Source organism: Heterodontus francisci, chromosome 7 (assembly GCF_036365525.1).
Source record: "Heterodontus francisci isolate sHetFra1 chromosome 7, sHetFra1.hap1, whole genome shotgun sequence".
In the NCBI taxonomy this organism is placed as follows: Eukaryota; Metazoa; Chordata; class Chondrichthyes; order Heterodontiformes; family Heterodontidae; genus Heterodontus; species Heterodontus francisci.
Window position 1 is genome coordinate 69,128,378 of NC_090377.1, and position 16,336 is coordinate 69,144,713.

At 42.5% G+C, this 16,336-nt stretch overlaps 1 protein-coding gene across 4 annotated transcripts in view; it reads left to right on the forward strand.

The window, feature by feature from the left end:
* The window catches only part of LOC137372038 (serine/threonine-protein kinase tousled-like 1), a 250,014-nt gene that overhangs the window by 100,270 nt on the left and 133,408 nt on the right, over nt 1-16,336 (forward strand). For 3 of the 4 annotated variants that reach the window (XM_068035354.1, XM_068035355.1, XM_068035357.1), the window contains 2 exons: nt 10,322-10,431; nt 12,552-12,623. In XM_068035354.1, the coding sequence (XP_067891455.1) occupies nt 10,322-10,431; nt 12,552-12,623 (182 nt within the window). Of the gene's footprint in view, nt 1-9,400; nt 9,423-10,321; nt 10,432-12,551; nt 12,624-16,336 lie in introns of those variants that run through there. The other variant, XM_068035356.1, reaches the window with a different exon arrangement.

Here is a 16,336-nt window from a genome sequence, read left to right on the forward strand (position 1 = left end):
TCGTTTGGAAGCTGGTTTGACAGTAAAATAGGATTTGTTGAAATATATTTTAACTTGTATCGACAATTTTTCCTTTCTTCCTAATGTAATTGTCTGACACCTTCAGGATCAGACCACAAGATGTCTCCTGAGGCAGCAACAGCAACTTGCATTTACATATTGCCCTTAACATAGCAAGACGTTTCACAGGGGCATAATCAGATGAAAATTGACACTGAACCAAAGGAATTAGGATGAGTGACTGAAAGCTTAGTCCAAGAGGGAGGTTTTGAGGAGTGTCTTGGAGAGTAAGGTAGAGCGGCCAAGAGGTATAGGGAGGAAACTGCAGAGCTTGGGGCCTGGACAGCTGAACACATGGCTGCCAATGGTGAAGAAAAGTCAGTCAACCGTGGCTAACAAAGAAAGTTAAGGATTGTATAAGATTAAAAGAAAAGGTCTATAAATATGACAAATAGTAGTAAACCTGAGGATTGGGAGGATTTTACAAAAAAGCAAACGAGGATAAAGAAACTGATTTAAGAAAGGGAGAATAGAATATGAATGTAAACTAGCAAAAATCATTTTGAGAGAATAGGCAGGTAGTCTTCTCCAGACTACTATGTGTCCAAATTTTCATTCCCTCCATTTTAAGAGTCTCGCACTTAAAAATGCTATTTGCATAACTAGTTTAGCTATTTATTGCCAGGTCTGGCTTGATCACATCAAGTTCTACTAAGCCCCTCTGCTTTGCCAAAAAGGTCCACTCCTGGCTGATCATCCATGGAAAAGATAAACCACGTGCCGTTTCACTGATACCAACTGCCCCCTTAACCCCCTATTCCTTGCCTCCAAGTAGTACAGGAAGGTCCGTCACAATGATGGAGTGTCTATCCATTTAAGTTGCCTCTGCTGCAGTCCTGGCCCACTAAGTTAGGGCCCCTCTCCTAAACTGGTCCTATTTGGTATGGCTCCCAGAGCGCCAAATGACAAAGTAAGATTATCTAATGGGATCATCTTCATTCTTCAAATGATAGCATCCATCACAAACAATAATTCCTTCCTGTCATTCCTTGATGGGTCGCTATTCACTTTATTGGGGAGTTTGTAGGGAAGTTGTTTTTGGATTGGTCCAGTTCTTTTTGATCTGTAGCAATGTATAGTGTTACGACCAGGTGAGGAAGGGGTCTTGGGTACCCCTCTTGAGGGATCTCAGGTTCCCCTCTTGCCCCTTCTCTGGTTTGAGAGTTTATCTTTTAAAATGGTGATTTTTAGCTTACCACCTCAGTGAGCCCTTGCTCACTGCACTGTCATTACAATTGCAAATTAACCAATCAGACAGGTTTTCTTGGGTTGAAACAAGAAAGATGTAAGTTTATTAGCCTTATCACTCTAACTCGGTTAAAAATTACTAAAATACACGATGCAACCACACTTGCATGCATACGAAAGGCGCACACACACAAATATATACAGTGGGGGTGAAAGAATTAGGGGGGGTGGGGGTTGAAATAGAGTTTGTGATAAATGGAACAACTTGGTGTCCTTGCAGTAGTGTCCTTGATTGAGGTGAAGGTCTTGGGAGTCTTTGCTGGGGCCAGGTGCACAATTCCAGACTTGCCCCTCTCGTACCAGAAGGCCAAAGCGGGCTTTGTCTGTAGTCTTGAAGTTTAATTTGCCACCGTGGCTTCCCTGGGACTTTGCTAGAGAGAGCAAGAGAGACTTTTGCCAGTTCAGTTGCTGTCCGTTTCCTTTCTGTGAAGCACAATTCAAAAAAAAAACCCAGTCTGGCTAGCAGGTAGATCACATCACAATCTGTTTGTTTGAAACAGCAGCTTCTTGGAGGGTTGTTGGGTTTCAAAGCTTTCCAGATACACACAGTGGGGCGTGGAGTTCTAGCTTTTAGAAAGTCAAAGGATGTTGATCACTACTATTGCCAGACCAATCTTGCTAATTGAATCAAGGAGCATCCCCATTGTCTCACCATTCATGTGTCTCAGCCAGCCCGTCGTCTCAGAATGCAAATGTGCGACCATGTTTTCGGCTGGTTAGTTCTGCTTTTTTAAACAAATTATTTGCAATGTCTAGTAAATAAGTTTCAAGCAGTGTCCCATGTGACAAAATTAATATGTTTCCATTCGACAGGTGTGATTTCCGTTACAGTAGATTCTGGGTTTTTGGACAGAATGGGAGTAGGTTACATGGTTGGGTATTCTGATATGAAAAAAAAAAATTTAATTCTCTAGCACCAGTCAAGATTGGACAAGTTCAGCAATAACTTGCATTTGTAGGGCACCTTCAATGTAGAAAAAAATCCCAAAAAGCTTCAATGGCAGGAGAAAAAAAGGTATCTTGCCGAAACAGGAAAGATTGGGAAGAGTAACCAAAAGCTTGGTCAAAGAGCTTGGGTGACAGAAAGAAGTTGCCTTTATATAGTGTCTTTCATGACTTCAGAATGTCTCAAAGTGCTTTACAGCAAATTGGGTGTGTTTGTAGAGTAGTCACTCCTATAATGCAAGATTTGTGTATAGGAAAGTTCCAAAAACGGTGGTAAGATCATGACCAGAATCTCATTATTTATTTTAATCGAAGGATAAATGTTGGTAACACACAGAGAAGAACTCTCCTGCTATTATTGTCTCTTACCATTGAATCTTTTACATCCACCTGAGACGGTTTAACATCTCATCCAAAAATATGGCACTGATGGCATTTCAGCACTCACTCAGTACTGCATTGAAGTGTCAGCCTAGATTATATGCTCAGCTCTTTGAAAGGGACTTGAACCCATAACCTTCTAACTCTGAGGTGAGTGTGCTACCACTCGAGCGAATTTCCCTGAGCTTTAAAAGGAGAGTGTTGGGGTAGTTCAGGGAGAGAATTCCAAGGCAACGGGCCTAGGCAACTCAAAAGAGGAACAATGTGCAAGAGACCAAAGTCAGAGGAAGAGAGTTTGGGTGGGGGCTAGGACTGGACTGGCTTAGACATGGGGAGGAATTTAAACACCAGGATGAGAACTTCAAGTTTGAGACATTGGGATACTGGTAGCTGGTGTAAGCCAGAGGTGGGAAGTGAGCTAGAGCATATACAAGATAGGGTGTGGGCAGCAAAGTTTTCGATGAGCTGATGCTTGCAATGTCTGAAGCATGAGAGCTCAGCCAGCAGAGCATTGAAGTAATTGAGTCTGAAGTCAACTATGATGCAAGTCAAGATTTCAGTGATAGATGGGTGACAGGGGATTCTTAAGGAAGTAGTTGGAAATGGAGAGCTTTATCTCAATGATTCAATCATCGTAGTTCTGGCAAAGACTGGGGCGGGGTGGGTGGGGGAGCTAAATTCTACAGCCTCCAAAAACTGGCATAGGGATCACAATGCATGATTAACCCACACCCATTAACTGCAATGCAGGCAGCACGCCAACGTCGCACTAACTGCTGTTTTAAATGATTTCAGCGTTCAGGCAGCACTAACCTTGCTGTTGATTGGCTGGACGCCTGAGTGGATGCCAATATCGTGAGTGGCTAGCATCACTTAAAGCTCGCCTGCACCTCTTAAAGGGATGATGATTTGTGGCTGGAGCAGGCACCAGCAGCTGTGCGGGAACTGAATCTGATCTGTGAAACATTGCATTATACCACAACATGGCAGAGAGTGCGCTCCAAGGTTTTCAGATGATGTGTTGGAGGAATGTAAGAGAGATGCCCTGAATTCACAGGAGAACTTCCAGACACAGGCTCAGAAGGCAGTACGAGCAGATAGCTGTGGTGATCAATGCCCTGAGGACCTGGCTGTAAACTGCAAGAAGTTCAGTGACCTCACATGAGTGGTTAAGGTTTGTGAATGCATCTTCAAATGCTATATCCTATCAACTAGACCACTAGCCTCAGACACTGGTCAATTCATTACACCTACCAACAATCTGTCAGTAAGGACTCCTACCTGACATATACTTTACCTCATCCTCACACACTTAGCACTGCTGCAAAATTCACACCCACATCTTCTAACGTGCACATACTGCCAGCTAGTTCAACCACATCAGCCAAACAGATTGTCTACACTCACTGATGCACTTCCCTTTCTCTTGTAGGACAAGGTGGCGTACAACTGGTGGCAGCATGAGCTAAACGGGGCACAGGCATGTCCCGATCCCCATAGAGGCGATGGTGCTGGCCATTATTGAAGTGCCCATTGGTGAGGCCATGGCCAGTGATGGGGCTAAAACCATCGAAGATGACAATATCCTCATAACTAATGCTTTTTCTTGCAACCCACCACCCCCTCATTTACAAGCTTCAGATAGTGTATGCATGTACCTCTCACTTTCCCTGCTCCACAATCTTACCCTTATGCCTTTCTGCTTTCAGATATCCATTGCAACCTGGCTAGGCAGTGGCGGTACAGCAAGAAGGCAGTGACTTGTCACTTGATTTTGCACTGTCGCAGCTCAGAAACAGATAGATACAGACACTGCCTGTAATTTGGAGGTTAGCAGAGGTGGGATCAGCACATGGTGAGACACCGAGCACGGTTGGCCTGAGCCAGGGCAGGGGGCAAGGATAGTACAGGTGCCAGCTTGCCAGAGAGCAAGGTTGCACAAAAGTCACATGAGCGGTTCAATGGAGTAACCTACAGAAGGAAGGCTGGTGGTATGTACATTTGAATGCTTGGTGCATTGGGAAACCAGTCAAAAAGGCCTGTGTGTGTAATGTTGAGCATGGAGGAGTCGAACACCAACTTGAGACAGGGCTTTGCACGGAGCTTGGAGCCCATCCTTTCCAGCCTTTAAATGATGACTAACTCCAGCGCATTTCTGAACCCAATACGAACATACGAATCCGGAGTAGGCTGTTCGGCCCCTCGAGCCTGCTCTGCCATTCAACAAGATTATGGCTAATCTGATTGTAACCTCAACTTCACATCCCGCTTACTCCCAATATCTCCGTTTCCGCCAGCAATCTAAATGTTGCACTAGGATGGATAAAGGCACACAAAAGACAGACACGAAAGGATTGCACAAGCGTAATTAGTTGACTTTTGTGTGCAATTTCAAATTTAATTTACAAATTTGATTTGGAATTTTTATTTTGGGATAGCTTTTATTCTCTCATTGTGGCGAAGTGGAGTTGGTGATGTTCAATGGCAGGGAAGATGAGGTGTAAGACTGCTGGTGAATGGGGAATTGGCATTGCATTTACTGGTATTGCACCCATGTGAGTTCTTGCTGGGCAGCCTCGATAGAAAGGGCTGTTTAGGTTGCCTGCTTCTGTTCCTCAGCTGCCTACCATCTAGCTGTCTGCAAGGGCTGTTCCCTCATGATAGTGAACTTGTGCAATATGCAGCAGACCACCACAAATCTTGATACCCACTCTGCCATGTACTGAAGGGTTCCTTCAGAACAGTCCAGGTAGCATAAACGTTGTTTCAGCACCCTAGTGATCTCATTTTGTGTGACATCATGGCTTTCATTTTATGCATGATACGTACGTGTGTGGTTTGCACAATGGATTCATCAGTCATATGGTCAGTGGATATCCCTTGTCAACTAGTAAACAACCTTTAGTTTGCCGTGGTGGCTCAAATGCACCTGACAATTGCAGAAAGAAGGCATTAAGACTGCTGCCAAGATACTGGACATTGACCTGCATGTTTCTCTGCCAGTTGTCACATACCAGCTGGATTTTGAGGGTGTAGAATCTTTTTCGGTTCCGTTATGGGGCAGAGTCGACATCAAGCATCTGCAAAGCAATGTGTGTGCAGTCAGTGACACCCTCCGCAATGGGGAAGCCTCTAGTCCTAGGAATTCGAATGTCGTCTTTGCTTGCTTCTCTCTGGCACGAGAGAATGAAATGTATTCAGCTTTGTTGAAATAGAGGCCCTGTGACCTCCCTTATCCAACAGTAGATGGCAAACTCAGATATTGCAAATATCTCCAACTTCGGCCTAGAAGGAGCCAGGCGCATAAAAGCTCATGGCCATGGTCACCTTCGCAGTCACTGCCAATGCTGTCCTCTGAGGTTGCCATTTAGCTGCAGTAGATGGCAGATATCATTGAGGATGTCCAGGCTGAAACGCAAATGTCACACATCTTGTTCTTTTCTGAGGTTTAGGTAGGAGAATTATGCTCTCAACATCTTGGGTGGACGTGGCCTCCTGCAAAGAGACCTTCTTAGCACCACTCTGCTCCAACGGCTTCTCCCTCTTGCAGCAGCTCTTCGTGGCCTCAATTCACTCTCCATGTCCTACTATATTTCAAGGGGAATGGCTACTACTGTACTCTTATTTGGGAGCAGCTGGTTGTCTAGAAGCCTTGAAGTCAGGAAGAAACTCCCATCAAGCCCCTGCCACACCACTCCCTGTCGAGAGCGAATGTAACTCCTTTATTCAAAAAGGGAGAGAGACGGAAAGCAGGAAACTATAGGCCAGTTACCATAACATCTGTCTTACGGAAAATGTTACAAGCTGTTATTAAAGATGTATAGCAGGGCATTTAGAAAAATTCAAAGTAATCGGGCAGCGTCAATATGGTTTTGTGAAAGGGAAATCCTGTTTAACCAATTTATTCGAGTTCTTTGAGGAAGTTACATGTGCTGTAGATAAAGGGGAACCAGTGGATGTATTGTACTTAGATTTCCAGAAGACTTTTGATAAGGTGCCACATCAAATGTTATTGCAGAAAATAAAAGCTCATGGTGTAGGGGGCAACATATTAGCATGGATAGAAGATTGACTAGCTAACAGGAAACAGAGAGCAGGCATAAATGGGTCATTTTCTGGTTGGCAAGATGTAACGAGTGGTGTGCCACAGCGATTTGTGCTGGGCCTCAACTTCTTACAATTTATATAAATGACTTGGATGAAGGGACCGAATGTATGGTTGCTTAATTTGCTGATGACCCAAACATAGGTAGGAAAGTAACTTGTGAAGAGGACATAGGGATATAGGTAGGTTGTGAGTGGGCCGAGACCTGGCTAATGGAGTATAATGTGGGAAGTGTGAAATTGTCCTCTTTGGCAGGAAGAATAAAAAAGAAGTGCATTATTTAACTGGTGAGAGATTGCAGAGCTCTGAGATGCAGAGGGATCTGGGTGTCCTAGTGCATGAATTGCAAAAGGTTAGTATGCAGGTACAGTGCGTAATTAGGAAAGCAAATAGAATGTTATGGTTTATCGCAAGGGAAATTGAATACAAAAGTAGGGAGGTTATGCTGCAGCTATACAGGGCATTGGTGAGACCACATCTGGAGTACTGTGTACAGTACTGGTCTCCTTATTTAAGGAAGGATGTAAATACGTTGGAGGCTGTACAGAGAAGGTTTACTAGACTAATACCTGGGATGAGCAGGCTGTCTTTAGATAGGCAAGGCTTGTATCCGCTGGAGTTTAGAAGAGTAAGAGACGACTTGATTGAAACATAAAATCCTGAGGGGTCTTGACAGGGTGGATGTGGAAAGGATGTTTCCCCTTGTGGGAGAATTTGGAACTAGGGGTCGCCCATTTAAGACCGAGATGAGGAGAAATTTTTTTCTCTGAGGGTCATAAGTCTTTGGAATTCTCTTCCTCAAAAGACGGTGGAAGCAGAGTCTTTGAATATTTTTAAGGCAGAGATTCTTGGTAAGCAAGGGGGTGGAAGGTTATCGGGGGTAGTTGAAAATGTGGAGCATCAGTTCAGCCATGAAATTATTGAATGGTAGAGCAGGCTCAAAGGGCCGAATGGCTTACTCCTGCTTCTAATTCGTATGTTCATAGTCTCTTGCAACTTTAAACAACTATGAAAAACAGCAAACAATTGTAAAATTGAAGCAGCCAGAATAAATCAACCAGCCGTCACAGTCTGCTTCCTCTGTCTTCCTCCGGCAGCCAATCAATCACCATGTGCATGCTAACGCCCTCACCAGTGTGGTGTCCAGTGCGATTAGCCACGTATTTGTGTGTGCCTTCACGGACGTCCAAACAGGTGTTACAGATCCCAATTTTGTACCGATTGGCTGGGGAAGAGGATAGTCAGTTTAGAGTTTAGGTGAAGGAAATTACAGTTCATAGCTTTGCGCAAGGAATGACTAAGATCGTTATGGCATGCTCTTGGGGTCATTGACATCCAGGTTAAGTGTGGCAAATTCATTTTATTCTGCCATGCAACTTGCTGCTTCATGATGCAGTGACATATTAATGCTTTCCATTGAATTGGTAAAATTTTGTCCTCCTAATTATGTCTGTTGAATATCAGAATTGTCTTTTTTCTTGACATGATGGCATGGATTGAAACCAACTCAAATGCTCATCAGACTCTTTAATGGATTTTAGATTTCTGTTTGAGTTAACTTGGGAATTGATGTAAAATGCATACAGGTGAAAGTGAATCTGATTAATTTTCAAAAGCAGTTTTGTTGCAAGTAAATTTTTGAGACAGTGCTGATGGGCGAGGAGAAGGAGAAAAGTTTTTGCTGCATATGATGCTGCTAGCTGTATGTGATTTGATGAAATTGATGAGGTATGTTAAACATTTTGTGTAGACCTTTTGTGAAATAGAAATTTTGGGTCTATTTTAAAACCTGTTGATTTTGGTAGTTGACATTAATGTTGGAGGAGCACTATTATCTGGATCAATTTAAAACAACTTGCATTTACATAGCGCCTTTAACGTAGGAAAACATAATTTTCAAAGGCACTTCACGAGTGTCAAACCTTGGTCAAAAAGATAGTTTTAAGCAGTATCTTAAAGGAAAAGCGAGAGCTACAGAGGCAGAGGGGTTTAGGAAGAAATTCCAGAACTTGGGGCCTAGGCAGTTGAAAGCACAGTTTCACAGAGCAATGAAAATGAGGGCTGCTGAAGAGGCCAGAATTAGAGGAGCGCAGAGATCTTGAAACGTTGTAGGGCTCGAGGACCTTAGAGATGGGGGTGGCGGGAGAACCAGGTTCTGAAGGTATTTGAAAACAAGAATGAGAATTTTAAAATCAAGATGTTGTAGGACCAAGAGCCAATGTAGATCAATGACATGGGTGATGGGCGAACAGAACTTGGTGCCAGTTAGATATGACCGGCAGAGTTTTGGATGAGCTTAGGTTTATGGAGTCTGGAAAATGGAAGTCTGGCCAGACAAGTACTGGAATAATCAAATTTAGAGGTAACAAAGGTATGGATGAGGGTCAGAGCAGCAGATGTCTTCGAGTTGGAATTGAGCAGTTTTGGTGGTGGAACGGCTGTGTGATTGGAAGCCCATCTTGTGCAGGATCAAGTAGGTCAAGGTTGTAAAGGATCTGCTTCATTCTCCAACATTGAGCGGGGAGATGGGTGAATTTTGGCGGTTAAGGTGCGATGTTTGTGGCAGGGTCTCAAGGTTGTGTCTTTGGTCTTCCCAATATTTAGTTAAAGAAAATTTCTGATCATCCAGTACAAGTCATGTGACAAAATTGGAGACAGTGGAGGGTCGAGAGGTGGTGGTGAGGTAAAGCTCTTCGTTCCTTTTTATATTAAATGTGTGCGTGATTTAGTGTTGCAAGTTGTAATAAGCAGCATACATTAATTTATAGCTTCTGAAAATGATTGCTGAATCTTTAATCCTAAATCTGGTGTTTGTACATGAGCAAAGATTTTGCATTGGGAGGGCCAGTACGTTTAAAAGTGCATGTTTTTATTCTCCTTCCTCCGAATCTAAGTAGTAATCTATATTTATGATGGAAAATTTTAGTTGGCTTATTTCCACTTTATGACCAAGCCTAATAACTGGTCTGGGTGAGGAATCATTGCTTTGTTCAATTATGCAGTCTATTTCATAGCAACTCTACCTGGTGTGAACATTCAAGATTATGGCTAGCTATGTATGGAGTCTGGTTCCAGACCGCAATATTATGTACAAACCCAACTTTTTTTCAATTATGTGCACAATTGAGGGGACTGTAAAGAGGAGAAGGGTGCTTGATGCACCTGTACGTCCCAAATACTGGCCTCTTATATTTTTAGTTTTCAGATAAAACATGAGCAGCAGGAAGAGATGAGCAGTGTTTCTTCATCTTGTAATTTGTTTAATTACTTTTCTTTAGACATGTACTTCAGGTCAATTGTGAAACACCACTAAAGCTGAGAAGTAGTAAATGGGTTAAGAAGCTAAAGGGGGGCTAAAATTTGGTGTGTGGGAAAATAGCCTAGCAATTCACCCAAATTATTTACAGTTGCACTTTTTTTTGCTTGGTTGTTTCTGTTTGGTTAACAGCTTAATCCAATACTTAAAATATTTTCTGTGAAGCAATACTCAAAGATTAGTTTTCTAAACTTGTCAGTGTAGTGACAGAAAAGATTTTTCTTTTTGAGCAAAGTAATTTAACCTAACACTTCATTTAATTAAAGGTGCGATGGAAGAACTTCATAGCCTGGATCCTCGACGGCAAGAGTTGCTAGAGGCAAGGTTTACAGGTGGTGTGAGTACTGGGAGTGGAAGTGGAAGCACAGGAGCTAAGGTACGCCTGGTGCAGTTCACAATTTAGAGAGGGTATTGTTGGGACAAAAGGTGCAGTCTGTTGTTTAATTTGGGGAAATGTCTTTGTCACCATCTGATTTAATATTTAACTCGCTTCTCTTTACAACAGTTTTTTTTTAAACACCTAACTTTCCAAAATGCATACCCTATTAGGATGCTAAAGTCTATCTTGGACTAAACCCTGAATGAAAGTTTATATACATATGGTTTGCTCAGGCTTGCCATTATCTTGATGGTCATAGGTTGTGATGTAGCACATAATTTTCTTTTTTTTCCCAAAAATATACTTTATTCATAAAAATCTGTTTTTAAAATACATTACAACACAGTTCAAAACAGCACCAAGTTGACATTCCAAAAAGTGCAAAGGAAATCAGTTTTCTTCAATACAGGAGTGAGTTGCCTTACAACCCTTCCATTTCATATTACATGCCATGTACATTTTACAGCAAACCCATATTTGGTGTATACACCCCGAAGAGTTTCCCGTGGGTCCAGCCCCTCAGCTCACTTTGGTGGGAGGACCTTACACAGTGGTCTTTCCCCATTTGAGCCTTTGCAGCGGCTGCCCCAAGCTTTAGTGCGTCCCTCAGCATGTAGTCCTGCACCTTGGAATGTGCCATTCTGCAACACTCGGTCGTGGACAACTCTCTGCGCTGGAAGACCAGGAGGTTTTGGGCAGACCAAAGAGCATCTTTCACCGAATTGATGGTCCTCCAGCAGCAGTTGATGTTTATCTCGGCGTGGGTCCCTGGGAGCAGCCCATAGAGCACAGACTCCTGTGTTACACAGCTGCTTGGGATGAACCTCGACAAAAAACCACTGCATCTCTTTCCACACCTGCTTTGCAAAGACGCAATCCAGAAGGAGGTGGGCAACTATCTCTTCCCCACCGCAGCCACCTGGAGGGCAGCGTGTGGAGGGGGCAAGACTCCGGGCGTTCAGGAAGGATCTGACGGGGAGTGCCCTTCTCACCACCAGCCAAGCTATGTCTGGGTGCTTGTGTGAAAGTTCTGGTGATGAGGCATTCTGCCAAATGACTTTGGCAGTCTGCTCGGGGAACCATCCGACAGAATACACCATCTCCTTTTCCCATAGGGTCTTGAGGACATTCCGTGCAGACCACTGCCTGATGGATTGGTGGTCAAAGGTGTTTTCCTGCAGAAACTTTTCCACGAAGGATAGGTGGTACGGCACGGTCCAATTGGATGGAGCATTACACAGCAATGTGACCAGACCCATCCTTCGCAACACTGGGGGCAGATAGAACCTCAGCATGTAGTGACACTTGATGTTTGTATACTGGGGCTGTACGCACAGCTTGATGCAGCCGCACACGAAGATGGTCATCAGGAAGAGGACGACGTTGGGTACGTTTTTCCCGCCCTTATCCAGAGGTTTGAACTTCGTGCCCCTCCATTTTGGATCTCCACATAACTTTCTGTTGTCAGGTCAGCAGTTCCAGAAGCAAGCTGTAAGCCTGCATCAGGTATAAAGCAGCTAAGTAGTGCAGAGCGTGAGGAAATGGTTGGGAGATTTTAGTCCTTTTAATTTTGAATCACACCTCTAAAGCAGTTGTTCGCCAACAATAGGCTTCAAGTACAACCCAGGATTGATTCACACTCCTTTTGTTTTCTTTCAGTGCCTTTCATGTAGCCAAGTTAAATAGGTCTCCAGATGATCTGGAGCCAGACTTTGCAAATTGCTATGGTTATCTGTTCTTATCTGTGTGGTCTTTAACCAGGTGTAATTTAACAGTTCTTTACATTTCAGTCTGCATGGAGCTAATTTACCATTTATGTAACTTTTATTTATCATGTGTATTTTATTAGTGTGTAAAGATAAATCTATTAAAGCACGTTTCTAAACAACAGAAGTAATAATTCCAGATTAACGTCTGAGACAAATGCGATATTAAACTTCTGATCACAAATTTGGTTACCATTTAGTCATTAAAACTAATAAAAGGTATACAGAGTTACTTGATTAGAACACAAATTTCAAAATATGCATAACTGGATAAATGGAGGTATATATCTGTCTTTAATTCTCATTTTACATCCTGATTTTCACTAATCTTTTGTTTACTTTTTAAAATAGGCTTTAACAAATAATGAGTGTTCTAACCACAGTTTTGGAAGTCTTGGATCATTAAGTGACAAAGAATCAGAGGTATGTATGGAGTTTAATTTTTCATTTTGTTTAGACTACACTTATGGTTGTGGGGTTGGAATTCAAATTTGGAAAGTGGCATTGCACAATGCTTATTAATCAAAAATACTGTTCTGACATCAGTCAGGAAAATAACACAATAATAGCTTCCAATTTAGAGAGAAGTACTTCAGTTAGGTTCCTTTAGTGCTTTAAATATCTATAGCTTATTCACATGGTTTTGTATTCATAGTACCCTGTGATACTTAAACAGTAAAATATTTTTATTGGGCTTGACTTTGTAATACGACACATGATTTAATACCTTCTTGCTCACCTTCTCTCACAGACATCTCCCCAGTTTCTCATTGTTATATTTTTTGTTTTTTTCCCCCTTTACAATATTTGTCTTTTCTTCTCTTCATTATATGATTCATAACCACAGTAAACAGGGCAGCACAGTGGCGCAGTGGTTAGCACCGCAGCCTCACAGCTCCAGGGACCCGGGTTCGATTCCGGGTACTGCCTGTGTGGAGTTTGCAAGTTCTCCCTGTGTCTGCGTGGGTTTTCTCCGGGTGCTCCGGTTTCCTCCCACAAGCCAAAAGACTTGCGGGTTGATAGGTAAATTGGCCATTATAAATTGTCACTAGTATAGGTAGGTGGTAGGGAAATATAGGGACAGGTGGGGATGTTTGGTAGGAATATGGGATTAGTGTAGGATTAGTATAAATGGGTGGTTGATGTTCAGCACAAACTCGGTGGGCCGAAGGGCCTGTTTCAGTGCTGTATCTCTAATCTAATCTAATCTAATCTAATCTAATCCTGAACAGAGTTGGAGAATTGTGTTGAAAGATACCCAGGTTTGAATTGGATCCTCTTGACAGCTTGTGCTAGACCATGAGGGCTTTTGTAAAGTCCAAACCCTCCTCTATTTTACTCCTAGCATTTTTAAAACCACAGGCAGAAGAGTTTTTGTTTACTAAATTGCTTTCTTCTTTAATATATGTTCTCTGCCTCTCAATAAAGCATAGCTTGCCCAGCCTGAAGAGATGAAATAGCAAGCAGAAAAGTTTTGAACTGTCAGTGTTCACCATCCTTGCCCCTCTGTATCTGCTGGCAACTTCAGGATTTAGCACAAGCAAAGATTAGTGTGGGAATTTTGGAGTTGTGGACGGTTATTTATTGCTCCGCCGTGCTGTGGACACTGCCACTACCACTGCCCCCCCCCCCCCCCCCCCCCAACCACTTCCCCAGAGCTGGCAATCAGTGAAATCGATTGATCTGGTGAGAATTTCACTTTTTGTGCTCTCATGTTGCTGTTAGAAACCCTTTAAAAGTTGAGCCTAATTCAGTGAGGTGTAGCTGGGTTTTTAATGGCCCTGAAAATATTTTTTATATTAAATGTCCTTATTAAGATTAATTACTAGTTTTTTTTTTAATGAACTAGATAGCTTTTTCATGATATTTCAGCTTCTATCTTCACCCCGTGTGTATGTCTCAATATTTATTTCACTCAGTGTAAAATTTTTAAGAAGTGATTTGATTTTCGTGCTGTCCATTTCCTGGTTGGCTGTCGGTGAAAATTCTTCCATGTGATTGGCTGCTCGGACAGCTTAATGACATCACTGCAATTAAAGTTCTCGCCACGGAGATTGCTAGATTTCTGAGATTTGTTTCAAGGTGAGCAGCCTTTCTTTGACGCTGACTACAGAATCCAGGCCATATTCTTGGCACACTCCTTTTTGTGTCCTTGACTAAATTGCTTGCTGTTGGTTCTGTGGTACTCGTCCATTGTGCCACTATCTTGTAACAATTGTTTTCTTTTCGTGCTGCCCAGTACCCCCATCTCTGATCTTAATGCTGGTGGGCCTTTTGCATTTTTTTTCCTTATCAATTTTTTTTTGAAGATGCTGATTTTTTTTTTGTTCGCTGATTGCCCTCCTGTTCCTCATTCAAGTGGGTATTATTATGTATGCACATTAACTGTAGTGATGACAGACTATCACAGATGTATCACAGCTGAGCTTGATCTTTTCTTCACTTAACATCTGAATTATAGCAGGAGTTTCTGGACAGTCATCCGAACTCTGGTTACAGTGATACTGATAACAACTGAAATGCCTCCGCTGCTACTTCATCTGAGATTATCAAGCAGCATGGGATGAATCTGGGAGCTTCCTTGTCCATACAGCTCAGCTGCTCACTAAATTTAAAAAAAACCTGAGCCAATGGGGAACCCACTATTTTGCTCTTCTAATTTATTATGGCTGAGATGGCAGCACTGATTTCAGATTCTCTTTGCATTATTTTCAGAAAACGTGTTAATATTGATGAACATCATGTGCCCTTTTAGCTCTGACATTATTTCATGGTTCTACCTAGAGATAAATTCTGTCAAATTTTGGATCTAAATTAATCAGCCTCAATTGTTGCTTCACTGCTCTGGATTATTGTTTGCAGAAATCCTGGCTGTAACCGCGTCAATATTTTGCACTTCTTGCATTTGTGAGTATTCATGAATAAATTCTTGTCTAGCCACTTGGTGTCTACCATGACTTCTTACTGTGGATGCATTCCACAATGGCCCCTTTTATACAAGGAGCTGCATCTTCTACACTTCAACTTGCAAAGCTCTTATTTGGAAATTTGCTTCTATCGCCAACATCTCTACTTGCCGTGGCTCCGTTAGACCTGTGTCATGTCCCTCTACTTAGCACAGTGGCCCTCCTACTTTTGACATAAATCCCACGACTTAAGCTGTAACATCACAGGGAAAGCAGGTAGGTGATTGGCTAGGTGAGACTTCAGAGTGACAAACAGCGCGAGAGGGGAGAGAGAGAGTGATGAGGTACAGGAAGCTATTTGGTGAGTATCTGGTGGCTTTTTTTTGCGTTCTTTTCTTTTTCTGCTGATTTTAATTTTTTCTCCAACATTTAAGTCCATCTACTAAGTACAAGCTAAAATACCAGTAGTCGGTACTGGAACATAGGAGCAGGAGTTGGTCATTCAGCCCATTGAGCCTGCCTCACCATTCAATACGATCATGGCTGATCATCCACGTGAATGCCTTTTTCCCACACTATCCTCAAATCCCTTTGTCATTGGTATTTAGAAATCTGTCAATCTCTGCTTAAACATACTCTGAGCTTCCACAGCCCTCTGGGGTAGAGAATTCCAAAGATTCCCAACTCTCTGAGTAAAGAAATTTCTCCTCATCTCTGTCTTAAGTGGCTTCCCCCTTATTTTGAAATTTTGTCCCCTGGTTCAAGACTCCCCAACCAGGGGAAACATCTTAGCTGCATCTACCCTGCCTATCCCATTAAGTATTTTGTAGGTTTCAATGAGATCATCTTTCATTCTTTGAAACTCTAGAGAATACAGGCCCAGTTTCCCCAATCTCTCCTCATAGGATAGTCTCGCCATCCCGGGAACAAGTCTGGTGGACCTTTGTTACATTCCCTCGATGGCAATAATATCCTTCCTAAGGTAAGGAGACCAAAACTGCACACAGTACTCCAGGTGCAGTCGAATCAAGGCTCTATACAATTGAAGCAAGACTTCACTACTCCTGAACTCAAATCCTTTTGTGATAAAGGCTAACATACCATTAGCCGCCTTAATTGCTTGCTGCACCTGCATGTTAGCATTCAGTGACTTGTTGATGACGACATCCAGGTCCCTTTGTACATCTACACTTTCTAATCTCTTACCATTTAAGAAATACTCTGTAGATC